This window comes from Heptranchias perlo, chromosome 2, assembly GCF_035084215.1.
Source record: "Heptranchias perlo isolate sHepPer1 chromosome 2, sHepPer1.hap1, whole genome shotgun sequence".
In the NCBI taxonomy this organism is placed as follows: Eukaryota; Metazoa; Chordata; class Chondrichthyes; order Hexanchiformes; family Hexanchidae; genus Heptranchias; species Heptranchias perlo.
Genome location: NC_090326.1, coordinates 93,751,635 through 93,778,969, shown reverse-complemented (window position 1 = coordinate 93,778,969; position 27,335 = coordinate 93,751,635). Strand labels below are relative to the sequence as shown.

The 27,335-nt window shown below is 42.8% G+C and overlaps 1 protein-coding gene across 8 annotated transcripts in view; it reads left to right on the top strand.

The window, feature by feature from the left end:
* The first annotated feature begins 1,173 nt into the window (after positions 1-1,173).
* Positions 1,174-27,335, top strand: part of ppp1r9a (protein phosphatase 1, regulatory subunit 9A) — a 371,465-nt gene continuing 345,303 nt past the window's right edge. For 5 of the 8 annotated variants that reach the window (XM_068004352.1, XM_068004343.1, XM_068004329.1 and 2 more), the window contains exon 1: positions 1,174-3,208. In XM_068004352.1, the coding sequence (XP_067860453.1) occupies positions 1,688-3,208 (1,521 nt within the window). In that variant the 5' untranslated portion in view covers positions 1,174-1,687. The remainder of the gene's footprint in view (positions 3,209-27,335) is intronic. The other 3 variants (XM_068004378.1, XM_068004369.1, XM_068004336.1) reach the window with 1 other exon arrangement.

The following is a 27,335-nucleotide window of genomic DNA, read 5'->3' as shown; positions in this document are numbered from 1 at the left end:
TTCTCTCCCACCCACCCCCACCTTCCCCTGGCTCTATTTTTGCTTAAAAACTGTTTAATCTTCAACTTCTTCCAGTTCTGACGAACGGTCATCAGCCTGAAACGTTAACTCTGTTTCTTTCTCCACAGATGCTGCCTGACTTGCTGAGTATTTCCAGCATTTTCTGTTTTTATTCGAGGTAGCTCATATGGAGAAAAACACAAGTGCAGACTTCATAGGCTGAATGGCCTGTTCCCGTCCTGTAACATTGTGATTCCAATATTGACAGTTATGATGGGGTATAGGTAGGGAAAGCAATGCTACAATGATCGTGTAAACAAGAAGCAAAAAATTGCAGTTGTTGGAAATCTGAAACAAAACCAGAAAATGTTGGAAACACTCAACAGGTAGTCAGTATCAGTTATGGTTCTGATGAGGGGTCCACACCCGAAGCAAGAACTTGTCTGTACTCGCCACAGACGATGACCACCTGCTGACAATTTGCAGCATTTACTGAAATGATGGTTGCACTATATAGTTAAGTTTGTGCGGTATGTGCTGGCTTGCATTGCCCAGCATTGTACCGCATCATGCTGTGGTATCCTGCAGTGTGGCAAGCGGCGATACCTTCGGGCTGCATTGTCCCCTCTTTGCTTGCCCATGCCGGGCTTGTTTGCGATGTTGTGTTGACTAACGCGCGGTGACGCGATGACGTCAGCGGCGCGCGGTGTCCCGGCGTTTTGTTTCAGTGGAGCGCGAGACGCTGTCAGAGGAACGGCTGCGTCCGCGCAGGGGAAGAGAGCGCGAGGAGCGGGCACGGCACGGGGGGAGAGAGCGCGCGAGGAGCGGGCACGGTACGGGGGGAGAGAGCGCGCGAGGAGCGGGCACGGCACGGGGGGAGAGAGCGCGCGAGGAGCGGGCACGGTACGGGGGCGGGGAGAGAGAGAGCGCGAGGAGCGGGCACGGTACGGGGAGGGGAGAGAGAGAGCGCGCGAGGAGCGGGCACGGCACGGGGAGGGGAGAGAGAGAGCGCGCGCGCGAGGAGCGGGCACGGGGAGGGAGCGCGAGCGAGGAGCGGGCACGGGGAGGGGAGAGAGAGCGCGCGCGAGGAGCGGGCACGGCACGGGGAGGGGAGAGAGAGAGCGCGCGCGCGAGGAGCGGGCACGGCACGGGGAGGGGAGAGAGAGAGCGCGCGCGCGAGGAGCGGGCACGGGGAGGGAGCGCGAGCGAGGAGCGGGCACGGGGAGGGGAGAGAGAGCGCGCGCGAGGAGCGGGCACGGCACGGGGTGGGAGGGAGCGCGAGCGAGGAGCGGGCACGGCACGGGGGGAGAGAGAGAGCGCGAGGAGCGGGCACGGCAGCGGCACCACCACCGAGAGAGAGCGGAGCTCGGGCTCAGACAGACGTGCTCGCTTCCGAGCCTCGCCGCAGTGCCGGCATGTTAGCGGGCAGCTGCTGCTGTTGCGCTTCGGGATCAGGGGCACCTGTCCCCCTGCGCCCCCAGGCTTCTCCTCCACCTCCTTCAGCTACTCCCGGCGTGACAGCGGCCGCGTAAGAGCCCCCGCGGAGATCCGTGCGTTTATTGCGAGGAAGCAGTTGTGTGTGTGTGTGTGTGTGGGAGGAGGGAAGGAGGAGGATCGTTTTTCAAACAGCCGCGTTACAGCCCACTGGTCGCCTCGCTTTCTCATTATCTGCTGTTGACGGTAAAACATGATGAAGACCGAGGCTTCAGGAGAGAGATCGACCCTCCGCAGTGCCTCTCCGCACCGCAACGCTTACAGGACCGAGTTTCAGGCTCTGAAAACCACCTTCAATAAAGCCGATGGCAGCGCGGGGGCGGCGGCCGCCGCAGGAGGCAATTCAAAGGCGAGGGAAGGGTCCGAGAAACCGCCGCCGCCACCGCCGCAACAGCAGCATCAGACTCGGGGCAGGAAATACGGCTCCAATGTCAACCGGATCAAGAACATGCTGTTCATGCAGATGGGCATGGGGCCCGGCGAGGACAATGGGGCTTCTCCCAGAGGCAAAGGCGGCAGAGGGGCTCCCTCCTCCCCGCATCGGAGAGTCAGAGCCCGGGATGTGGCACAGGTTGCAGCCGGCGCCCGTGTCAAGTTGGCGTCTAACGTGTCCGACCGGACGAGTCGCATCGACTCCAGGCGAGACGGGCCGTCCACTTACTCCAAATTTTCGGAGACTCGCAAGCTCTTCGAGCAGAGCACCCGCGAGTCGGCGGCCCCGTCTCACCAGTGCTCCCCCAAAAGGGAGAGGAAGAGCTCCCAGGACCAGCTGCTGGACGAGCTGCGAGGGATCGATGGCCTCCGCTCCGGCAGAGGTAGCACCGAGTCTTTGGACAGCACCAGCCCCAGGACGGAGACCGTGTCGCCCACTGTCAGCCAGCTCAGTGCCGTCTTCGAAAACACCGAGCAGCAAAACCTGGCAGCTGGTGAAAGCGGGCAGTACTTTGCGAGTGGACATTGCGCCGCTGTCCCATCCACTTCGTCTAGAATATCTGAACCGCTGAACGTGGAGCAGCAGCAAACGGATTCCAAAACATCCGCTATCCAGGGTCAATACGGGATTTATTTTGTAAACCAAGATGCTGCAGGTTCACCTAGGACAAGTGAAAAGCAGCAAAACATCGCAAGCCACGCGGCATTTCCACCAGAGACCGTAAAAACAGACATTTCTTTAAGTCACAGTGCAGTGGAGGTACGGCAAATTAAACCTGGGGTCCATGAAGGTGTAGACGATCATGATGACCAACAGGAGAAAGGATCTACTGCGGAAGGTAGCTATGACTTTGGGGCACACGTAAATATTGCCAAGGACGTGAAACGATCCAATGTTGTTTCCGACTCTCTAAAAAGCAGTACAGTTGGAGCTGAAATACCGTCAGGTAAACGAGGTTCAACAGCAAGTGAAAATTCCTCCGAGGAAAGTACAGCTGAACATTCTGAGACTCCAGTCATAAGTCAATCAGCTGACAAAGGCAGCGAGAAAGAATATCCAAAAACTGAACGTAACGTTGAAAATGTGGAGAATGAAGGTTGCAGTGTGGGATCAGGAGAAGACGCTGGTTGGGAGCAGACTTATGAGGACTCAGAGGAGCAAGTGGATAGCGATGGAAATAATTATGAACCAATTGTGGAATGTACAGAAGTAACAGGATTGTCTGATGAAGATAATATTCCAGCCAAGAGGAAAATTAGGTTCAGCACAGCTCTCATAAAAGTAAGTCAATCATTGATGAATGCATTGCAATGGCTAAGCATGTTATGGGCATCTTAACAAATAAACATGTAAAGACAATTATGTAATATATTCTTTAGGAATGTAATTGACATATCTAAAACACGTTGCAGACACACAATTTTATCTATAATAACTTGTTTTTTAACTAAGTGTGCAGATGTAAACGGAATTATTTTTGGCTTTTAAAAAAAAATCTGAATTGAGTTAAGTTTGTGTACAGATGCAGTGAGAGCTGATGTAAAGAAAGGTTCAGTTTGGATTATTTTCAGCGCAGTTACTGAGTGGTGAAGCGAAAATACTTGTTTTTCAATATGATATCTATGTTTCACAAGCGATAGAAGTGACAGTTTGTGCTTGTTGGTCAGTAGACCTAGAAGGAAGTCATGTTACATTGCTGTTGTACAATGTTTTAAATGGCAGTGCACAGCCACGGGATGGAATATAGGAACCCTGACTTGCCATATTGCTGGAAAATGCAGCCCTATCCTTGCGGATTATGATTTACTTGTTCTACAGTTATAAATAATTTGGTTGTGGCTTTTGTAAGGCATTCCCTGAAGTATCATTAAATGCATCCGTTTGACGAATGGATACAGCGTAATTTTCTTACTTACAAATTCGGATATATGGATGCATTTTTTTCCATTCCGCAATCTTTAAGGGACAGCGCGATGGGGTTTATTCCTGCCCTCGCCGGGAAGGTAGCAATCAGGGCACGTTGCTTGCGCCGTTCAGTCCTTATAGTCCCTAGTACGTAACATAGCAACTGCACTTTCCGCTACGAAAACAAACTGAAACATCATCAGAATGTTGAAAAATAAATTTTTGGTTTCAGGTCGTATTGCCGTCAATCTGAAAGGGAACCCCGGACGTGCAGAATTTAATGCTCGGCCTCGTTCTAATATAAAATAAGTAAGCATGACCGAACTGACCACTAACCTTCAACCTCAAGTAACAGCTACATGATTTAACATGTACGTGTATAAAATCTGACCTAGTCCTAAACGTCTATGTACATTAAATTCTTCGTATTATCTAATTCACTTACATTTTTAAAGCTAGTTTTAGCTTCTCACATCACGCAACAGCAACTTGCATTTATGTGGCACCTTTAACGTAGAGGCTTAATCAGACAAAAATGGATGCTGAGCCAAAAAAGATATGAGATTTAATGCTTGGTCAAAGAGTTGGGTTTCAAGGATGGTCTTAAAAGAGGAGATATAGATGGAGAGGAGTGGGGTTTAGGGAGGGAATTCCAGAACATGGGGCTTGGACGGCTTAAGGCGCAGCCCCCAATGGTCGGGTGAAGTGGGGGGGGGGGGGGAAGTACAAAAGGCCAGAGTCAAAGGAATGAAGAGTGAGGGGAGTGGTGGGGGTGTAGGGCTGGAGAAGGTTACACAGAAAGGGGAGGGCAAGGTCATGAAGAGATTTTAATATGAAGCTGAGAATATTAAATTGGAGGCGTTGGAAGATTGAGAGTCAGTGTAAGTTAACAAGGGCAGGGGTGATGGTGAGTGGGACTTGGTGCAGCATAGGATGCGGGCAACAGGGTTTTGGATGAGCTGAAATTTAGAGTGTGGAGTATGGTAGGCTTGTCAAATGAGCATTGGAATAGGCGAGTCTGAAGATGACAGGCATAGTTGAGGGTTTCAGCGAAGGATGGGTTGAGGCAAGGGTGAAGCTGGGCGATGTTAGATGTGAAAGTAGGCGGTCTCTGTGATGGAGGGCACATGGAGTCAAAAACTCAGTTGATGGTTGACTAGAATGTTGAAATTGCAAACAGTCTGGTTCAGCCTGAGGCATTGGCCGGGGAGGGGGATGGAATCAGTAGTGAGGGTATTGAGTTGTGGCTGGAGCCAAAGATGATGGCTTCAGTCTTCCCAATGTTTAACTGGAAAAATTTGCATCTCACCTTAGACTGGGTAACAGGTAAGTAATCTGATCGGGTCGCCAGCATCCATGTGGAAGTTGACCCTATATTGCCAAGGGGCAGCCTGTAGATGAAGAAAAGGAGAAGGCCAAGGATAGACACTTTGGGGACTCCTGAGGTAACAGCACAAAGGTGCAAAGAGAAGCCACTGGTAGAAATGCTCTGGCTTTAATAGGGTAGCAAAGATTTGAACAAAGCGAGGGCAGTCCAACTAAACTGGATAACAGAGGAGATGCTTTGGACGAGGCTGGTGTGGTCGACCCTGTTAAAGGCTGCGGAGAGGTGGTGTAGGACTGGGAGGGATAATGCATTGTCAAAGTGGCAGGATAGGTGTGCACAGATCTGGGAGGCAATAGCCCATTTAAGAATTTTGGAGAGGAAAGGGAAATTGGAGCTGACCATAAGAGATAGGAGCAGGAGTAGGCCATTCGGCCCCTCGAGCCTACTCCGCCATTCAATGAGATCATGGCTGATCTGATTTTTACCTCAACTCCACTTTTCTGCCTTTTCCCCATATCCTTTGACTCCCTTGCTGATCAAAAATGTGTCTAACTCAGCCTTGAATGTATTCATTGACTCAGCCTCCATAGATTTTTGGGGTAAAGAATTCCAAAGATTCACGACCCTCTGGGAGAAGAAATTCCTCCTCATTTCCGTCTTAAACGGGCGACCCCTTATTCTGAGACTATGCCCCCTTGTTTTAGATTCCCCCATGAGGGGTAACATCCTCTCAGCATCTACCCTATTGAGTCCCCTCAGAATCTTGTATGTTTCAATAAGGTCTCCTCTCATTCTTCTAAACTCCAATAAGTATAGACCCAACCTGTTCAATCTTTCCTCATAAGACAACCCTTCCATACCCAGAATCAACTAGTGAACCTTCTCTGAGCTGCCTCCAATGCAAGTATGTCCTTCCTTAAATAAGTGCACCAGAACTGAACGCAGTACTCCATGTGTGGTCTCACCAGCACCCTGTACAGTTGTAGCATGACTTCCCTGCTTTTATACTGCACCACCTTAGAAATAAAGGCCAATATTCTGTTTGCCTTCCGGATTACCTGCTGCACCTATATGTTGACTCTTTGTGTTTCATGTACGAGGACACCCTGATCCCTCTGTACCGCAGCATTTTGTAGTATTTCTCCATTCAAATAATATTTTGCTTTTTTATTTTTCCTCCCAAAGTGGATGACTTCACATTTTCCCACATTATATTCCATCTGCCAAATTTTTGCCCATTCACTTGACCTGTCAATATCCCTTTGCAGACACTTTGTGTCCTCATCGCAACTGGGAGCTGGATGGTAGTTTGTAAGGACAAAGGATTCAAAGGTGTTTGTTTTGAGGAGAGAATGACGACAATGGTTTTGAAAGGCAGGTAAACAGCACCTGAGGAGAGGGAACCTTTTATAATGTCATTGAGCATGGAGGGTGAGAAGGGAAGTTGAATAGCCAGCAGTTTAGTGGAAGAGATCGAGGGAGCAGGAGGTGTAGTTCATGGATAATATGAGCTTAGACTGGGCATGGGAGAGATGGGTGAGAAACTAGAGAGGGATGGGGGTTTATGGCTAAGGCAAGGTTGGGACTAGGTGGATATTTGGCTTGGTGGGCAAGGGTAAGCTGATATGTCTTGCATGAGGATTTCTGGTCAAATGCTTCCCAGTACAGGCTTCATTCTTCCATGCTTGTTAACGTTAGATCGATCTGATAGATGTCTCTGGAAATGTTCCATTATCAACTGTGCTGTTATTCCAGCAAGTTGATCTTCTACAGGGCTTCCAAATCTGTCTCTGTTTGAATCCATGTGGAGCCTGCATTAGCCTACAAATTTGTATTCACAGGTAATCTAGGATATGATTGGGAGGCCTTGATATCTGATAACACTTTGTCCCTGGAATGCCAGCAGTTATGGTGTAGTGGCTGGTGGTAGAAGTAGATGATCTTTGGTTGTGGAGAGTAGTTAAAACCATAGAAGTTTGCAGCACAGAATGAAGTCATTTGGCCCATCATGTCTGTGCTGGCAGTCCAGAACTAATCGTTTATCATTCTTTGAAACACACAACAAATACTCATAATTGGAAAAGGAAGAAATCGTGATCTTACCAGTTTTGTCTTCCAGCTGGCCAAATTAGTGTGAATATAATGAAATGTCTGCTGTAAAGTAGTTTTGTTAACCGCTATGATCTGGTGGGATTAATTCGCTTTTTAGCATTATTTATATCAAACTTCTTTCAGTTGTTTATTAATGGTTTATTTTACATAAAGTAATGTAAAAACATCAGTGAACATAAAGTGTGCTGTATATGTCCAACAGTAGCCAAACTAATATTACAACTCACTAACATTTTGGCGAGGACTTCATTCCTAAGCAGATTTTGTTTGAGGGCCACTCTTGCAGATCTGTAATAAGCAGCTCCACATGCTTATTTTTTAAGCTATCACTTTTGCTTGTTCCCCTTCTTTCTATTGTTCTCATTCATCTCACTCACTCTTTCCCTCCCTTACAGTGCTTAAATTATTTAAAGAATCAAATTTTCTAATTATTTTCATTTCAATTCATATCTTTGCATTTCTTATCCCGTTGTGACAGTGAGATATTATCATGTGACAAAACATGAGATGTGGCTTTTTGCTTATTTTTTGTTTGGATGTTTCTACTGCGATAACAATCTTGTATGTGTTATACTACAGCAGTCCTCATAACATTTATGGCTGTCGTCAATGGAAGATTTACTTAAAGTGCCCTCTCAGCACATATCTTAAACATAAAACAAGGTGCAGATAGATCTCCCCCAACTTTCCCCTTGGAATATTTTCATAGGAGAATAAAAGTCCCTTAAATTGGCAAAGGGAATTTAAGATTCACACAACTTACATTTAAAATGTAACACTGGCCTAATTGATCAATATGACCCTCAGTCGTAATACTTCATCTATATCCACTATCATTTTGACCTTATTTGATTTGTTTGAATTTTACATGAACAGTTCAGGATAGTCTGCAAATGACCTTCGGGTCTGAAGAGTGGTCACTAAAACTCATGTTGAATATTTTGTTAGGATTCATTGCATTCGGTGCCTGCATTAATAAAAATATTCTTGGTTACAATTCTTAGTTGGTTTGATTTATTATCTGTTGAAGAGGTTCGGAGTAGTTAGAAGGGCATTGATTCCTCATTGGGGAGTTTTGAGGCAGTCTTTAGTAGAGATAGGTTTAGACTGATCTGATCATAATAGCGCCATGATGGCTAATAAATACAGTGGTTTTTGCTTTAGTGTGTTCCAAGTATATAATTTTAATATTTATTGGAGAAGTAAGAGTGGTAGATCGGCGACAAGGATGTCCGTTTAAATAGAGTTTCACAAATTGAAGGGCTGAAACCCTATTCGCTCAAAAGAACATTGCGCTTAATTTTTAGAATGGAAACTCATCCAATAAGAATCTACTGTTCTGCGCAACGTTTTCCTAACTGACTTTAGTGGTAGCTATATATTTTTTTAAAAAATAGTTGATATCATCTTTAGCATGCTTCAAATGCTAAGCTTCATTTACAGGTAATTGATGCTTCTAGATTTCACGAGGGAAATTTTCTGTTTGCATAATGAATCATCATAGATTATTGTATTCTCAACTCTGAAGAAAGATGGCTTAATTTGCTGAGTAAATGCTTGTAAACTGGTGCACTTCTGGAAGACTTGTGTACTGTAAATCTTAATAAAGTTATGCTGCACATGCAGGGTTTGTGCTAAGGATGTGTTCATAAGGGACATAGTTTTTATTGTGCCAAAGATTATGTGATGTTTCAGTAATATTTGTTTGTCTGGTGTGTATCACATGGTTCTTTGCCAGATTAAAATGATTATCCTTTTTTGCAACCTCTAAGCCTTGTTTTGAAACTATGAAGAATACATTCATGCATCCTGATGTTCCATCTTTTTCAAGAGCCTAGCAAGTTGCTTAAAACAGTAAAAGTGAAAACATTTTGGATGCAAAAATTGCTCAGTGGAGGTGTACATTTTCTTAGGCACAGTTATGTTTGATTAGGATAGAATGCCTATATATTTTTAAAGTATATTGAAATTCTTTAATTGGGGCAGTGAATGGTTTTGTGTTTATGATGATCCATTATTGTCTGCAAGCTCAATTCTCGCCATCTGAGAAAATATTTTGTAAAGGGAGAGCTTTGGAATTCTTTAATTGGAAAGAGTTAAAGTTTGATGTCTCTTTCACATACTTACAGTTTTGTATAAAGAATCAGATTTGTAACTGTTTCCACAGATTAGAATCAAGTGAATTTAAACACATTGCAGTACACTGGTAATTTGAAAGCTTGGACTGAATGACAATATTTCAAAGGACAAAGTTTTGCCAAGAGTTTGTATAAGGTTTTTATTATATTTTATGAAGAACATCTGCACATCCCATCAGTTACATTATGTAGTTAATTTAGATCTTGTTTGCTGTTTACAGCTTGGTTTGATGCAGGTTTCAATTTAGATAGCTGATAGTATCAGCTTGACACAGTTAGCAGCACTTTAGTCTCTGAATCAGAAGATATGGGTGCAAGCCTCACTCCAAGACTTCAGCACATAAACTAGCCTTTAGTGCAGTACTGAATCGAGTACTGCAGTATCAGAGGTGTTGTCTTTTGGGTGAGATATTAAACTGAGATCCTGTCTACCCTGTGCTGGCAGTTCAAGTGGTCTTCATGGTACTGTTTGAACATAGGAACAGGAGTAGGCCATTCAGCCCCTCGAACCTGTTCCGTCATTCAGTTATAACATGGCTGATCTGCACGTCAACTCCGTTTACCTGCTTTTGTTCCATATCCCTTTATATGCTTACTCAACTAAAATCTATCGATCTCGGTCTTGAAAATTTCAATTGATCTAGCATTCACAGCCTTTTGGAGGAGTGAGTTCCAGATCTACACTACAACAGCTTGCATTTATATAGTGCCTTTAACATAGCAAAACGTCCCAAGGCGCTTCACAGGAGTGTTATCAAACAAAATTTGACACCGAGTCACATAAGGAGATATTAGGACAGGTAACCAAAAGTTTGGTCAACAGTTTTAAGGAGCATCTTAAAGGAGGAGGGAGAGGCGGAGAGGTTTAGGGAGGGAATTCCAGAGCTTAGGGCCAAAGAGGCTGAAGGCACGGCCGCCAATGGTGGAGCGATTAAAAGCGGGGATGCGCAAGAGGCAAGAATTGGAGGAGCGCAGAGATCTCGGAGGGTTGTAGTACTTGGGTGGGCGGTAGCGAACGAGGATTTTAAAGGAGAGGTGAGAGGGGTAGAACATGGTGAGATGCTGAAAGGAGGAGCAAACCCTTTGTATGAAATAGTGCTTCCTGATTTCACTCCTAAATGGCCTAACTCTAATATTACAATGTTCTGGATTCCCCCACCAGAGGAAATGGTTTCTCTGTATCGACCCTATCGAATCCTTTAACATTTTAATTATCTCGATTTAGATGACTTGATTTTTTTAAACTCAAGGGAATACAAGCCAAGTTTATGCAACCTGTCCTCATAACTTAACCCTTTAAGCACTGGTATCATTCTGGTGAATCTAATCTGTACACCCTATAGATGTACAAAACCCTGGTTAGACCGCACCTGGAGTACTGTGAGCAGTTCTGGGCACCGCACCTTCAGAAGGACATATTGGCCTAGGAGGGAGTGCAGTGTAGGTTTACTAGAATGATACCCTGACTTCAAGGGTTAAGTTACGAGGAGAGACTAAACAAATTGGGGTTGTATTCTCTGGAGTTTAGAAGGTTAAGGGGTGATCTGATCGAAGTTTATAAGATATTAAGGGGAACAGATAGGGTGGATAGAGAGAAACTATTTCCACCGGCTGGGTATTTTAGGAGTAGGGGGCACAGTCTAAAAATTAGAGCCAGGCCTTTCAGGAGCGAGATTAGAAAACATTTCTACACACAAAGGGTGGTAGAAGTTTGGAACTCTCTTCCGCAAACGGCAATTGATACTAGCTCAATTGCTAAATTTAAATGTGAGATAGATAGCTTTTTGGCAACCAAAGGTATTAAGGGATATGGGCCGAAGGCAGGTATGTGGAATTAGATCACAGATCAGCCATGATCTTATCAAATGGCGGAGCAGGCACGAGGGGCTGAATGGCCTACTCCTGTTCCTATGTTCCCCCCCCTCCCCCCCCAACCCCCCCTCCAAGGCCAATATATCTTTCCTGAGGTTTGATGCCCAAAACTGAACGCAGTACTCCAGGTGGGGTTTGACCAAGGTTCTACAATGGCAGCATCGCTTCCGCACTTTTGAATTCCAATCCTCTTGTGGTAAAGGACATTTCATTAGCCTTTCTAATTATTTTTTGAAGCTGTGCACTGGTTTTTAGTGATTTGATTGCATGATCGCCTAAATCCCTTTGCTCCTCCACAGCTCCTATGTCTCTCGCTATTAAGAAAATATTTTAATTTGTCTTTCTTGGATCCAAATTGGATGACCTCACATTTCCCCACATTGTACTCCACCTGTCATAGTTTTACTCATTCACTTAGTCTATGTCCCTTGTAACTTCCTGCTTCCATCCACAAATCTTTTTGTGCCTCCTAACATAGTGTAATCTGCAAATCTGGATATACAACTCTATTCCTTCATCCAAGTCATTAATAAATATGGTGAAAAGTTGAGGCCCCATACAGGAAGTTCTCTGTTTTCTGACCGACATCAAGCGCCATCCCTTTCCCCACTCACCCCTCCCCCAACCAACACCAGCAAAAAACAGATCAACTAGTCGTTCATCTCATTACATTTATATTTCAAAGTAATTCATTGTATGTGAAGTGTTTTAATATGTTTGATAGTCGCAACTAGGTACTGTCTAATTTCTTGCACTCTCTTTCAATTTCTTGTACTTCTGTTCATTCAGGTTTAAAAATTCTTTTTCATACAAGTTCATGGAGGTGGGAAAAAGAAAGGAGTGAGAGGTTGGAGAGTGCTTGGTAGAACAAACTTGGTGACATACTATTTAAAAACTTACTGCAGACGTAGAATCCTTGAACGCAAACTAAAAACTAATTTGACATCTCTCCATTCACTGATTCACTCCCTTATACACATTTTGGTAGTTATCCTTGTGAAATGACATCTCTCTTTTGCAGTGAAAAAGAATTGGGGGGGGCGGTAGAGAGGTTGGGTGGATGCAGGTTAGCATTCCCATCCTTATATGTTCTGTATATAGAGCAATAGAATGTTAAACATGCCATATGTCTCTCTAGTAATGGCTGTTGAAATTTGTGGTAATCTTTGCCTTTGCTGGGGCTTCCTTCTCCCATGACATTACTGACTTGGAGCTCATGTTAGTTACAAAAGGAGCTTTTAGAATTACTTTTACTTGAAACAGTGCTGCTACTTTTGTTAGTTTTTGATGTTTGTTAGTATTTCCTGAGCAATTACAGGTCTTATCAATTCTTATAACTGGAAAAGGAGAGAAAGTTTAAGTGAGAACAATATAAATATGCATCTGTACTTCAGAATAACATTTGTGAGTTAAACATTGGGTCACCAACAATTTAGTTACTGGCAGTAATTAATGTGGGTAGATTATACAGTTCTCTACATACTGGATCACTGGGCACTTTAATTGCTATGAGTCAGGTGAGTTTTTCTTGCCAAAATTCTTTAAGATTGTGGTAATGAACACCTGGAGATAGAAAGATCAGGATTTTTTGCAGTTTCTCATGTATGCTGTATATTCTAAGTTAAGAATTGCAATGTGTGATAAGGTTGGCCATGGATATTTGGCATGTGGAGTATTGAGCACAAGATTTAAATGAACACTTACTCTTCTAGTTCTGCTACTGTGATGAACTGTTCATTCAGAGATGAGAATTGTTACTTTATTTTGAGCACCAGCTATGCTTATCAGTTTTTTTTGTAATAATCACTCATCTCACTGATGTAGTACAATATTTAACACAGCACAATGTGATGTCTCCAAGAAACACTTAGCATAATCTATGTGATATATATGAAAACATTGAAAACAGATGGTTTAAAGCCACTTAAAATTAATATTTTGTTCTAATTATCTTTTAAGGTGTGGTGCAAACAGACAGTGTAATGAAGATCTATGGAATATTATTCTACTCATGGGGAGATTGGGAGATTAGTCTGATTTTTAAATTATGGTCTCTATTTTTAATATCTATCTGACATGTGGGTGGTCACTTTAAAGTTTTACTGCAATAGTTGGCTGAGTTGAAATATCCATTTCATCACCAGATGATCATGGTTTTTCATACTCACTTGGGAAGCCAGGCATTATTCATGTACAAATACACTTTCGATTGCAAGGTAAGTAGAAATTACTTAACAAAGATTGTTTGCTTTTTCTTGAAAATAATCAATTTAAGGTAAAGAGCTTGATAGCACATGCAAATAGAGTTGTGTCCAGCAACAAATCGTGGTTCAGGAAACGATCACTTTAATTTCATAAGCTTTGTTTAACTGAGAAAGACACTTATTGATTTCTTATATCCCAGGTTTAACTTCAAAGGGCACGATTTATGTCTCTAGTAGTGTGCTCCTAGCTCTTCAGTTCTTAACCCATGAGATAGAGGCTGGAGGCCCCTGGTTACTAAACAAAACATCATTTATAAATTTCAAGTTACAGTTGCTGGTCTAGATATAGTGTTACTAACCGTATTAGTGAAGTGTTGCACTTTTTAAAAGTTACTTTTGTATATCTGAGAAGATGTATGTTAAATATTCTGTAATAAAATGAAATATGCGGCATTGATTATCCACTGCTTTCTAGTTTCAAAAAACATGATTTTTAGTTTATAGCTGAAATTGATAGGTCTAGTGATGTTTTTCTATCTAAAGACTAGGAGAATATGAGGGCTTGTATCAATTGAGTAAGCTAATAACAAAATGAGTTGCTCTGTTCGACCAGCGGGCAACATGCCACCAAGTATTGAGTGCATAAAGTGATACTCCAGTTCAAGGGGAGTGTGGGCTTCCGTACGGGAATGTTCTTTGGTGCTTGGCATGAGGAAAATATTTGGTAAATAGTTAATAATACAACAGTGATCATAAAGAAGAAAGAACTTGCATTGTGAGTGACATCTGACACTTGACTCACTTGTAACTCCGTCATTCACGGTCTACTCATGGGATATAAAATATATCCCAGGATTTTCATCTGTTATTTTCTCCTTTCTGTGACTCTGAACAGAAGTTTCTTGCTGGTAGGCCTCTGATTAAGCAAGCTACAGTCTACTCTGTAATCTATGATTAGTTCATTCAAGGTGCATTTGCATTAGGGAGATGGTCTGTTACCTTTCCCCTACTCCAACCACCAAGATCGAGCATACATTGTAGTGATGTCCTCCATCTAGTAGCCTAATGGTGTGGTCGATTTGAAATCTGTCCTATCTAGTTGGGAGTCATTCTATGACTGCCTATGTCACTGTAAATCCTAGTTGGAGGTTGGAGGTGCAATGATCTAACTGCAGATACTAACTGCAAAGGACGTGAGTGGGTTTTCATGGTAATCCGACAACTTCATGGTCACTTTTATTCTTGCAGATTTTTAAAAACTGAATTCAAATTCTCAAACCGCCATAGTGGAATTTGAACTCGCGTTCTCTGGATTATTGGTCCAGAGAACGCGAGTTCTCTGTTAATTGCTACTCTGGTGTAAGTATTTGGAGTTCAAAGCCTAAGTCTATGAATGGATTGGATTCAATCCAAACTGACTTAATAAACCTTCAACAATTTTCCTTGATTGATTTGGGTTTAACTCAGTTTCATGCTGTTTTACACAGCCATTTCTGCATACTACTTAAAAAAATTATTTTAAAATGTTCAGTGTTCAAGGGCTCTATAAACACTTGCTGTTCCACATCAGTTTTCTTGCATGGAGTTTAAGCACTCTTGAATGAGGTTTGTTTAGATAAAATACAAAAATTATTTAAGCCTTGAAATTATCTTATTACTTTCAAGCATCTGAACTATTTTTCCTGAGATTTGTGCACATTCTTTATTTGAATTTATTTTTACCTAAACTCCCATAAGAGTAGGTAAGAAGATTTCCTTTTTCTTCCAACCAATTGGCTCTCTATAATTGGCACCTTTTGAGGCTGATAACAGGAACCAGGAGAGATTCTTCCCTTCTTGTGGGGAGGCACCTGATCTTTGTCTGACCGTGCAGTTTGTGGCAGGTACATATGGGGAATTGTGGCTACCATGTTTGTCTTGCCTATCAAGCTCCACTATTGATCTGAGTACATAATCTGGTCTGATACTTCAGTGCATTACTGAGGCAGTGCTGTATTGTCAGAGGTGCTGTCTTTTGGATGAGTCATAAAACTGAGGTCCCGTCTAACTGTTCAGGTGAAAATAGAAGATCCCATGACATTTTGAAGAACAGGGAGTTCTTCTGGTATACTGGCCAACATTCATACCTCAACCAACACAACCAAAACAGATCAACTGGTCATTTATCTCATTTGCATTTTGGTAGCTACTTAACTGTGGAAGCATTCACAGCTGACCTTAATTCCGTCTTCGTTTGATGTCATAATACACGTGATTTCCAGCAGGAGTCTGACGTCCTGACAGATTTTTTCTCCTCCCTTCCATAGCTGACATAGAGGACAGTTATTGTTTGGCTGTAATTATCTGACTCAGCACAGATGAGAGATCAAACTTGGGAACTTATGATCCATATAGTTTTGTACTGCTGTGTATTTACCCATTGGGAGAACCTCTTAAGAGGTTGAAGTGTTGTAAACAATTTTTTGGTCCATCTACAAATGCAATTGCTGTTAAAACCTGGTATTTGAACAACCATAATGGCTCAGCGAGTAATGCACCACTTTAGAATGTTACTGAGTTACACAGACCAAGAAAATAACATTGGTGGTCCTGGTCTGGAACTGTGCGTTTATAGTTGTTGGATAGGTATAGAATTGGATTTGGCTTTGGCCAGCCTGCTAGGATGTTACTGGAGGGTGTCTGTGGAACAATATCTCCGTGTGAGTCACAATTCTTGGGAGAGGAGGAGCCTTGATGGGGAAAATTGGTGGGCCAAAACAAAAAGTGTATATAATGCAGGTGAAACATTTAAATCAGGTGGGAGGATAGAAGATTGGGAAGTCTTCAAAAGACAGCAAAAAGTAACTAAAGGATTGAATAAGAAAGGGAAGATAGATTATGAAAATAAATGAGCAAAAAATATAAAAACAGATAGCAAGAGTTTCTATCGTTATATAAAAAGAAAAAGGGTGGCTAAGGCAAACGTAGGTCCCTTAGAGGATGAGACCGGGAAATTAATGGTGGGAAACATGGAGATGGCAAAAATGCTGAACAAATATTTTGTTTCAGTCTTTATGGTAGAGGACACTAAGAATATCCCAACACTGGACAAACAGGGGGCTCTGGGGGGGGCGGAGCTAAATACAATAAATATCACTAAGGAGTTGGTACTTAGTAAATTAATGGGACTCAAGGCGGATAAATCCCCTGGACCTGATGGCTTACATCCGAGGGTCTTGAGGGAAGTGGCAGTGGGGATTGTGGATGCTTTGGTAATAATTTTCCAAAATTCTCTGGACTCGGCAAAGGTCCCGGCAGATTGGAAAACTGCTAATGTAACACCCTTATTTAAAAAGGGTAGCAGACAGAAGGCTGGAAATTATAGACCAGTTAGCCTAACATCTGTGGTGGGTAAAATTTTGGAGTCTATTATTAAGGAGACAGTAGCAGAACATTTGGACAAACATAATTTAATAGGACAAAGTCAGCATGGCTTTACGAAGGGGAAGTCATGTCTGACAAATTTGCCTGAGTTCTTTGAGGACATAACGTACAGGGTGGATAAAGGGGAACCAGTGGACGTAGTGTATTTAGACTTCCAGAAGGCATTCGACAAGGTGCCACATAAAAGATTATTGCTCAAGATAAAGAATCACTGGATTGGGGGTAATATTCTGGCATGGGTGGAGGATTGGTTATCTAACAGGAAGCAGAGAGTTGGGATAAATGGTTCATTCTCGGACTGGCAACCAGTAGCCAGTGGTGTTCCGCAGGGGTCGGTGCTGGGTCCCCAACTCTTTACGATCTATATTAACAATTTGGAGGAGGGGACCGAGTGCAACATATCGAAGTTTGAAGTTTGCAGATGATACAAAGATGGGAGGGAAAATAGAGAGTGAGGAGGACATAAAAAACCTACAGGGGGATATAGACAGGCTGGGTGAGTGGGCGGAGATTTGGCAGATGCAATACAATGTTGGAAAATGTGAGGTTATGCACTTTGGCAGGAAAAACCAGGGAGCAAGTTATTTTCTTGATGGCAAGAGACTGGAAAGTACTGCAGTACAAAGGGATCTGGGGGTCCTAGTGCAAGAAAATCAAAAAGTTAGTTTGCAGGTGCAGCAGGTGATCAAGAAGGCCAACAGAATGTTGGCGTTTATTGCTAGGGGGATAGAATATAAAAACAGGGAGGTATTGCTGCAGTTATATAAGGTATTGTTGAGACCGCACCTGGAATACTGCATACAGTTTTGGTCTCCATACTTAAGAAAAGACATACTTGCTCTCGAGGCAGTACAAAGAAGGTTCACTCAGTTAATCCCGGGGATGAGGGGGCGGACATATGAGGAGAGGTTGAGTAGATTGGGACTCTACTCATTGGAGTTCAGAAGAATGAGAGGCGATCTTATTGAAACATATAAGATTGTGAAGGGGCTTGATCGGGTGGATGCGGTGAGGATGTTCCCAAGGTTGGGTGAAACTAGAACTAGGGGGCTAATCTTAGAATAAGGGGCTGCTCCTTCAAAACTGAGATGAGGGGAAACTTCTTCACTCAGAGGGTGGTAGGTCTGTGGAATTTGCTGCCCCAGGAAGCTGTGGAAGCTACATCATTGAATAAATTCAAAGCAGAAATAGACAGTTTCCTAGAAGTAAAGGGAATTAGGGTTACAGGGAGCGGGCAGGAAATTGGACATGAATTTAGATTTGAGGTTAGGATCAGATCAGCCATGATCTTATTAAATGGCGGAGCAGGCTCGAAGGGCCGATTGGCCTACTCCTGCTCCTATTTCTTATGTTCTTATCCTTCTTACGTATTGGTAGAAGAACATAAGAGTATGTTATTTCCTGGACAGAATCCTGCTTCATTTGTGTTGCAGGTGAACCACCTTTCCAAGGAGTGGGAAGAGAAATGCGAGGGAAATCTTACAAGGAGCAGGTTCAAGATCAAAAGTTGCCCAGTCACCTACTTAGTCACTTGTCCAAGAAATGTGATACAGCATTATGAAAGAACCAAAAGGCAGGGATAAACTAATTGTAGGGAAGACACATGTTATTTTTAATGCTTTATTTACTGATGAGATTACAGTGGAGAATTAAGTGTTACGACAAGAGTCTAGCCATCTGTGTTAATCATTACCACTTGCAAACTGAATGGCCGTTACTGTGATGATTGCAGCCTATTTCAGTATGCACAGAATGGGAGCATTAATTCTTATATCCCAACTAATGGTGCATTCAGCTCTTGATGTTTGAGCTGACGCTTTGACTGAATAGTTGTGTGTGGCTGGCTTTGCAGTGCATGTTAACAAACTCTACACTCCGTAACAGGATTAAATATCTAAGGTATGTGAATAACATACATACTGGCGGAGAGCAGAGCCGTGCTGCACATTTTGCCTTTGCAATCAGTGACAGTAGCAGTATTATGAAGCGGGACCTTACTATAATATTTTAGAGTGAAATACAAGGTATTTGAATTAAATACAGCTTTTGTAATTCAAAGCTTATTCTAGTCAGTACACATCATTAAAAAACAACTAACCAATTTAAAGCAAGTGATTTGATTTCCTGTATTTGAAATGCTGTCTGTTCTTATTGCCTCAAATAAGCAGTTATATTTAAGAACATAAGAACATAAGAAATAGGAGCAGGAGTAGGCCAATCAGCCCCTCGAGCCTGTTCCGCCATTCAATAAGATCATGGCTGATCTGATCCTAACCTCAAATCTAAATTCATGTCCAATTTCCTGCCCGCTCCCCGTAACCCCTAATTCCCTTTACTTCTAGGAAACTGTCGATTTCTGTTTTAAATTTAATTAATGATGTAGCTTCCACAGCTTCCTGGGGCAGCAAATTCCACAGACCTACTACCCTCTGAGTGAAGAAGTTTCTCCTCATCTCAGTTTTGAAAGAGCAGCCCCTTATTCTAAGATTTTGCTCCCTTGTTCTAGTTTCATCCATCCTTGGGAACATCCTTACCGCATCCACCCGATCAAGCCCCTTCACAATCTTATATGTTTCAATAAGATCGCCTCTCATTCTTCTGAACTCCAATGAGTAGAGTCCTAATCTACTCAACCTCTCCTCATATGTCTGCCCCCTCATCCCCGGGATTAACTCCTTGAATGAACACTACTCATGTACTGTCTTACCCTTTAATCTATTTTCCCAGTCCAATTTAATCAATTCCGCTCTCATACCATCATAGTCTCCTTTATTCAAGCTCAGTACGCTTGTTTGAGAACCAACCTTCTCACCCTCTAATTGGATATGGAATGTAACCATGTTATGGTCACTCATTCCAAGGGGATCCTTAACTAGGACATTATTAATTAATCCTGGCTCATTACACAGGACCAGGTCCAAGGTTGCTTTCCCCCTTGTCGGATCAGTTACATACTGCTGAAGAAATCCATCCCTAATACACTCAATGAACTCTTCCTCAAGGCTGCCCTGCCCAATTTGATTTGTCCAGTTAATATGATAGTTAAAATCCCCCATAATTATAACTGTTCCCTTATTACATGCCCTGACTATTTCCTGATTAATACTTCTTCCAGCAGAGTTGCAACTATTAGGAGGCCTATATACTACGCCCACTAGTGTTTTTTTCCCCTTATTCCTTATCTCTACCCAAACTGTTTCATTATCCTGATCCTTTGTCCCAATATCATTTCTCTATTACAGTGATTCCTTCCTTTATTAACATAGCCACCCCACCTCCCCTTCCTTCCTGCCTGTCCTTCCTGATTGTTAAATACCCTGGCATATTTAATTCCCAGTCGTTGTCACCCTGCAGCCATGTTTCTGTAATGGCCACAAGATCATACCCATACGTCGTTATTTGTGCCGTTAACTCGTCCATTTTGTTACGAATGCTACGTGCATTCAGTTTTAAAATACTAAATCATCCTGTGATCTTATTTGATTGTTTTCCCAAAAATTGTGTTAATAATTACTTTAAAAAACTCACCCTCATCATTGCTGCAGAAAGCTTGTGTGTTCAGTATGAAATTATGTGCCTTAATTTTGCAAAAAATATTAACTCTTGAGTTCTACATTTACTGTACCCATAAGAAGGTATTAAACTTGTGCAGTTCTTGCATTTTAGAGCAAATATAGGGTTATAGATGTAGCATGTTGGTTGTTTTGATACTTGTGCATAATTGGAGATTTAAGATTGCTTTAAAGTTCCAATATTGTAGCCTTGTACAAAATTCAGAGACACCTGGTTATATTTTTAAAAAATTATTGCACTATAGTGTATGATATTCTCTGATAGCCATGGTGTTTTAAATCCACTTAACTATGATTCAGGGACAGTTGTATGAGGTGCCGTACTTTAGTTTTGTAAGTAGTACAGTATATTGTTAAGAAATGACAGGCATTACAGAATAATCAAGTAGTTATGTATAAGTTCTCAACTTTTATTCTACATGATATTTTTAAGATTATTCGTAAGCAATGCCATTGGTTTTATTTCTAGAGTGGAGGTGATGTGCAACAACACATTGGAGAATGTAGGTTTTTTTTTGCCCCTCTCCCTCACTTTGCTGAACTCTCACTGTTCTGCTGTAGGAAATGCAGAGCGAGCATTGGTCCCTCTCGTAGATATAAAATTTTGAAAGAGAGTTGGGCTATTGCCATATACCTGCTACCAGCTGATGAAGAGTGGCATTCGAACCATAGAAAAGATACAGCACAGAAGGGGGCCATTCGGCCCATCCTGTCCGCGCCGGCTCGAAGAACAACCAGGTGCCCATTCTAATCCCACCTTCCAGCACCCAGACCATAGCCCTGCAGCTTACAGCACTTTAGGTGCAGGTCCAGGTACTTTTTAAAAGAGTTGAGGGTCCTTGCCTCTACCACCAATTCAGGCAGCGAATTCCATACACCCACCACCCTCTGGGTAAAAAAGTTTTTCCTCATGTCCCCTCTAATCCTTTCGCCAATCAGCTTAAATCTCTGTCCTCTAGTTTTTGAACTCTCCGCCAGGGGAAACAGGTACTTCCTGTCTACTCTATCTAGGCTCCTCATAATTTTGTACACCTCAATCAAGTCTCTCCTCAGCCTTCTCTGCTCCAAGGAAAACAACCCCAGCCTATGCAATCTCTCGTAGCTGCAATTTTCAAGCCCTGGCAACATTCTTGTAAATCTTCTCTGCACTCTCTCCAGAGCATTAGTGAAGCCCTGGAAACATTTAGGCAAGGAGAAAATTTTATACACTTATATTCAAGAAATGTAGATTAAGTCAGATAGCATTGAAGAATAGGCAGGGGAATGGTACAATTCTCAGTGTGCATTACTGACCAGCAAACAGTAAAGATGGGGTACAGGGGAAAGATTTGCAGATGGTTATGAGAGAGATATAAGAACAACAAGACAGTAATATTGGGTGATTTTAACTATCCCAAGATAAAGGTAATGTATGTGGTCAAAGTGAAAGCGCCTTTACAATGCACCCAAGACTGCTCCCTAGATCAGTACATTTACAGTCCAATAATGGTAGATGCATTGCTTGATTTAGTTCTGGAAAATGAAGTGGGACAAATAACTGATGTGAGAAAATGAGAACAACTGAGAAATAGCGACTATAACATAGTTAAGTTCAATGTAAAAATAGAAACAGATCATAAAAAGTCAAAGATAAGCGTGCTGGACTGGAAAAAAGGTAAAGCTCGGTGAGATAAGAATCTGACCCAAATTAACTAGGCAAAAAAGATAGCAAACAAAATGATGGATCAGCAGGGTGAATCTTCAAATATGAGATGGAAAGAGTACAAAACAAATATTCCTATAAAATGGAAAAGGGTAATCAAAGAAGAGAGTTCCATGGATAAAAAGAGAAATTAAAATTAAAACTGAACTGAAACTTAAGAGTGGCATATAATAAAATTATTTAAATCTTTTCATAGCCTTGCCCCTCCCTATCTCTGTAACCTCCTCCAGCCCAGAACAGCCCCTCCCCCTGAACTCACCATTCTTCTGACTCTGGCCTCTTGTGCAATCCTTCCTCCCATTGCCCAACCATTGACTCTCATGCCTTCAGCTACCCAGGCCCCGTGCTCTGGAATTGTCTCCCTTAATCTCTTTGCCTTTCCAAGTCCCTCTTGTTATAAATTGGATAGCCAAGTGGTGAAGGATAGAATACTAGAGCCTGGTCTTCAGTTGCTTCTAAACCTTTATTCAAAGAGATTTCCCCTTGCACACACACCCCCCCACACCCTAGATAAGCGCTCATATAAAAAGGTTATAAGAGAGTCCCCAATTGACACACACCGCCTGAACATAATTAACACTAATTGGTATAAATCACATGATACAATTAACACCTCTCTTTTAAGACCCTTCTTAAAATCCATCCGTATAAATTGCTACCACATAGTGGTTCAGGCGAATAGCATAGATGCATTTAAGGGGAAGCTAGATAAGTACATGAGGGAGAAAGGAATAGAAGGATATGGTGATAGGATGAGATGAATAAGGTGGGAGGAGGCTGGTGTGGAGCATAAACACTGGCAGAGACCTGTTGGGATGAATGGCCTGTTTCTGTGCTGTTAATTCCACATAAGCTTTTGGTCACCCCTCATAATATCTCCTTCTTTGGGTTGACATCAGTATTTGTATGTTTACACCTCTGTGGAGCACTGGGATGTTTTTCTACATTAAATAGAAACAAAGGTGACACAAGGAAAAACTTTTTTACGCAGCAAGTAGTTATGATCTGGAATGCGCTGTCTGAAAGGGTGGTGGAAGCATATTCAATCGTGGCTTTCAAAAAGGAATTGGATAAATATTTGAAGGGAAAAAATTTGCAGGGCTACGGGGAAAGAGCGGGTGAATGGGACTAACTGGATTGCTCTTACAAAGAGCTGGTACAGGCTCGATGGGCTGAATGGCTGCCTCCTGTGCTATAACCATTCTATGATTCTAAATAAATGCAAGTTGTGTGCGTATGTGACGCTGAAGGCTGTGGTTGAACAGAGATCGGGGGTTCAAAATAGATAATTCCTTGAACTTACAAGTGCAGGTCGATAAAGCCATAAAAAGAGGCCAATAGCATTTTGGGTTTTACGAATAGGAGCACAGTGTGCAAGTCCAAAGACGTGTTGATGAATTTATACAAGGCAATGGCTAGGTTACAGAGTACAGTGTGCAGTTTTGGCGCCCAATTATAGAAAGTATATTAAAGCCATGGTGAGTATACAGTATTGATTCGTCAAGATGATACTTCATTTATGAGGAGAGACTTGAGGAACTGCAACTATTTATACTATAGCAGAGAAGGCTAAGAAGTGATTTTAATTGGGGTTTTTATAATTATGAAGAATTTTGATAGAGTGAATAGGAAAAGACTATTTCCTCTAGTTAGGGAGTCAGATTACAAGAAAGATATAGATGAGGAAGGCAATTTGTTCCATTTTAGCTTATCCATTCAAAAGTCGTCCCCCCCCATTACAGCATTCAATTGTTTCTAAAATTATTCCACGGTTTTTGCCCCAACACTCTACCCGAAGGTCGATTCCATGAGTTCATCAATGTGGGAATAAAAACTTCTGGACTTCACATCCTAAATTTGCCGTTGATTAGTTTCAACCTGTGATCTCTTGTCCTATTGACACCATTTAGTTTGAAGTAGTGCTCCACATTTACCATTCAATCTCAGCCATGGTATTGCACGAAGATGCAAGTAAGGAAGAAAAATCAAGTGTCATTTCTGAGTCACTTTCTTGCACAACTCTATTAACTCATTGCTGGACATCATTGATGGGTTGTCCATTCGACCTTTCAGCTTGAGATGGGGAGACCAACAGGAACAGGAACAGGAAAAAATGTTATAAATAATCTAAAGAATAAAGAAAAGTACAGAATCAGAAAAAACAACGCAATCCATCTGGCTGCCTGCAAAAATGAGTTGCCCTCTCTATTAATTATCTATCCAATTCTCCCTTAGATTTTTCCATTTTGAACCTTTATTCCTGATATATATTTCTTATTCCTGATATATATTTCATCAAATGTGCCTCGCTGCAGCTCCAGAGGAACCGCTGAGAGTCTCATTGCACATTTATATTATAGTGGCAGGAAAGCCCAAAGAAGAGCAACCTGAGAAGTATCCCGATGCAGAGGCACTGCTTCACATGCTGCTGATTATATTTAGAATTGTCCCTGATTGGGGCACTTAATACATGCATTAAAAAAAATTGACTGTATATCCATGTGATGTAATTTAACATTAAAAACAACTGTGTATTCAATTTTTAAGTTGCTGCTTGTGACTTTTTTTTCTCACAGCTGTAGTTCTTCCAATGGCTAGGGAAGGTCTATACAGGACAGTGAGCACAAAGCCACTTGATAGCCTGCATGGACATGCTCTGGCTTTGGCCCACAGACAGAAAACATGGCTGTCTCCATCAGGTCCAATTCTGTTTATGCTAGCATTCTTTTGATAGTTTGCAATAGCTCCAGAAGGAACAGCATTGTATCTCTTTCTTTACCTTTTTCCTGTTGATGTTGGGGTCGATGATGGCTGCACCTTGCTCTAAAGTAAACACACTAGCAACATCATCTGAATCAATGCTTTCAATAAATGAAAAGAGTAACTTCAGTGTCATTTGCTGTGTGTTCTGTTTAGCAACCCACAAACCTGTCATGTGTGCTGCCTCAAAATAACCTCCCTTTTTGACCAAATGTAACAGTATGGAAGAATTATTATTAAATCATTCAGTTGGGACGAAGGAAGTTCACAGTATAGCAGTGAATTATGAAGATTATTGAGAAAGAACTTGCATTTATATATTGTTTTATCACGTCCTCAGAATGTCCCAAAGAACTTTACAATCAATGGATTACTTTTTGAAGTGTAGTTACTATTGTTATATGGGTAAATCACCCACCAATTTTTGCACAGCAAGATCCCACAATCAGCAAATGAGATGAATCTATGTTTTATTTAGTGGTGTTAATTGAGAGAGGAATTTTGGCTTGTTTGAAGAACAGTACCCTGCATCCACCTGAGCGGGTAAATAGGGCCTCGGTTTAACGTCTCATTTTAAAGATGATGGGCTCGATTTTCGGACCTCCGAGCCGGCGGGTTCGTGGCAGGGGGGCTCTGAAAATCGGGGATTCCCATGGGCGGGTCCGGAGCCCAGCTCCAACCCCACTTCCGGGTTCCCCAGTGACACGCTTAGATGCGCGCAGCCTCCGCATGTGGGACTCCCGCCGGCAATTAAAGCCGTCGGGATCCCACTTAAACCAATTGTTTACATAGTTCAGGTCATTTGCAGACCTGATTGACATGATATTTTAGGAGGGGTGGGATTTTCAACTCAACTGAGACTGTTTCTGTACTGGGGGAAACACTCCCAGTTGAAATGGACGTGTTGCAGCCACCAGCCTGTGGCAGCTGCAAAAGTCCATTTGACAGCTGGGAGGTGGGGTGGGGAGACCCTCACTCATTGAGGAGGACACTCTGTCACTTTGGACAAAGTTTGGCCTCCACCACCCTCCTCCTAACAATAAAATTCACCAACTTGGAACCTCAACCCCAGTGTGCAGACACATTTACCTACCTTGCGGACCCCCTCAAACGTACATCTTCCGGATGGCGGCCGCCATAGCTGCAGTCGTGACCTCCTCGGAGGACGAACAGCATCACCAGCCTCGCCGGCTACACCGTCCACCTCTGACACGTGGAGCTGCACAACACAATGCTGTGACACATCCACCTGCACAGCAGGAGGGAGGGCAACCGCAGAGAGAGATGCGTTGCAGAAGGCACTACCCTCGCCACAGGGTCTACAGACCGAAGCTCCGCTTCCTGGACCTTTCTGAACAGCAGTGCATACGGAGGCTCAGAGTCACTCGACATGTAGTCGTGGACATCTGCAGCCTCCTTAATGCCGAGCTGCTCCAGGCTGGCCCGCGCACCATCTTCTTACCTGTCGCTGTCAAAGCCATCGCTGCCGTCAAGAACTTCTCCTCCGGATCCTTCCAGGGTGCCACCGGGGAACATCGCCGACGTCTCTCAATCGTCTGCACAAAAGAGTGCTGCAAATACGCCTACACCCACTCTGCAGTGACACAATGATTGGCATCAGTTGTGGGTCTTCATAGTGATCCTCAGGAAAGGGCATTATTGCACAAACCAGACAAGATTTGCAAAGACTTGGCAGTAGTGGTGATAATATAATATGTAATATGAGTTGATCAGAAATCAAATATAAGTAAAAACCATGACAAACCCTCAAACAACCTTGTGCATCCCCTTCATGCTCACGACACGTTTGCCTTACGCTTCCTACTACACATATGTGATGCATGCCCTGTGGCTGCAGCACAGGTAGTGGCAGGTTGGGTGAGGCTGACCGTGAAAGAGATGCATCAGAGGGTGAGTATGAGATTGTATGAGGATTGGGTTGAGTGGTAGTGGTGGGATGAGTACTGGCAAGGTGAGTAAGTGCAGGTAAGATGAGGATGAGCTTTGAATGGATGTGAGGAGTGATGTGATAGAGTAGTGTTGGCAGTGCAGAAGGAGATGTGGGGTGGGGGGGGTGATGTGGCAGATGGAGTGTGGGGGAATGAGTAAGTGTACTCACTTCGGCTGACCTAGTTAGGTCATTGAAGTGCCTCCTGCACTGTATGCAGGTACGCGATATGTTGATGTTGAAGGTGCTGGTGACCTCCTCTGCCACCTCGAGGCAGGTCTCCGTGGTGGCAGAGACAGGCCACTTCCTCCCGTCCACCGGGGAGAAGATCTCTGTCCTCCCCCTCCTCCTCACCCCATCCAGTAAGACCTGGAGTGAGGCATCATTAAACCTGGAAGCAGCCTTTCCCCTGGGCTGCTCCATGCTGTAATTTTGCCTATTTTCT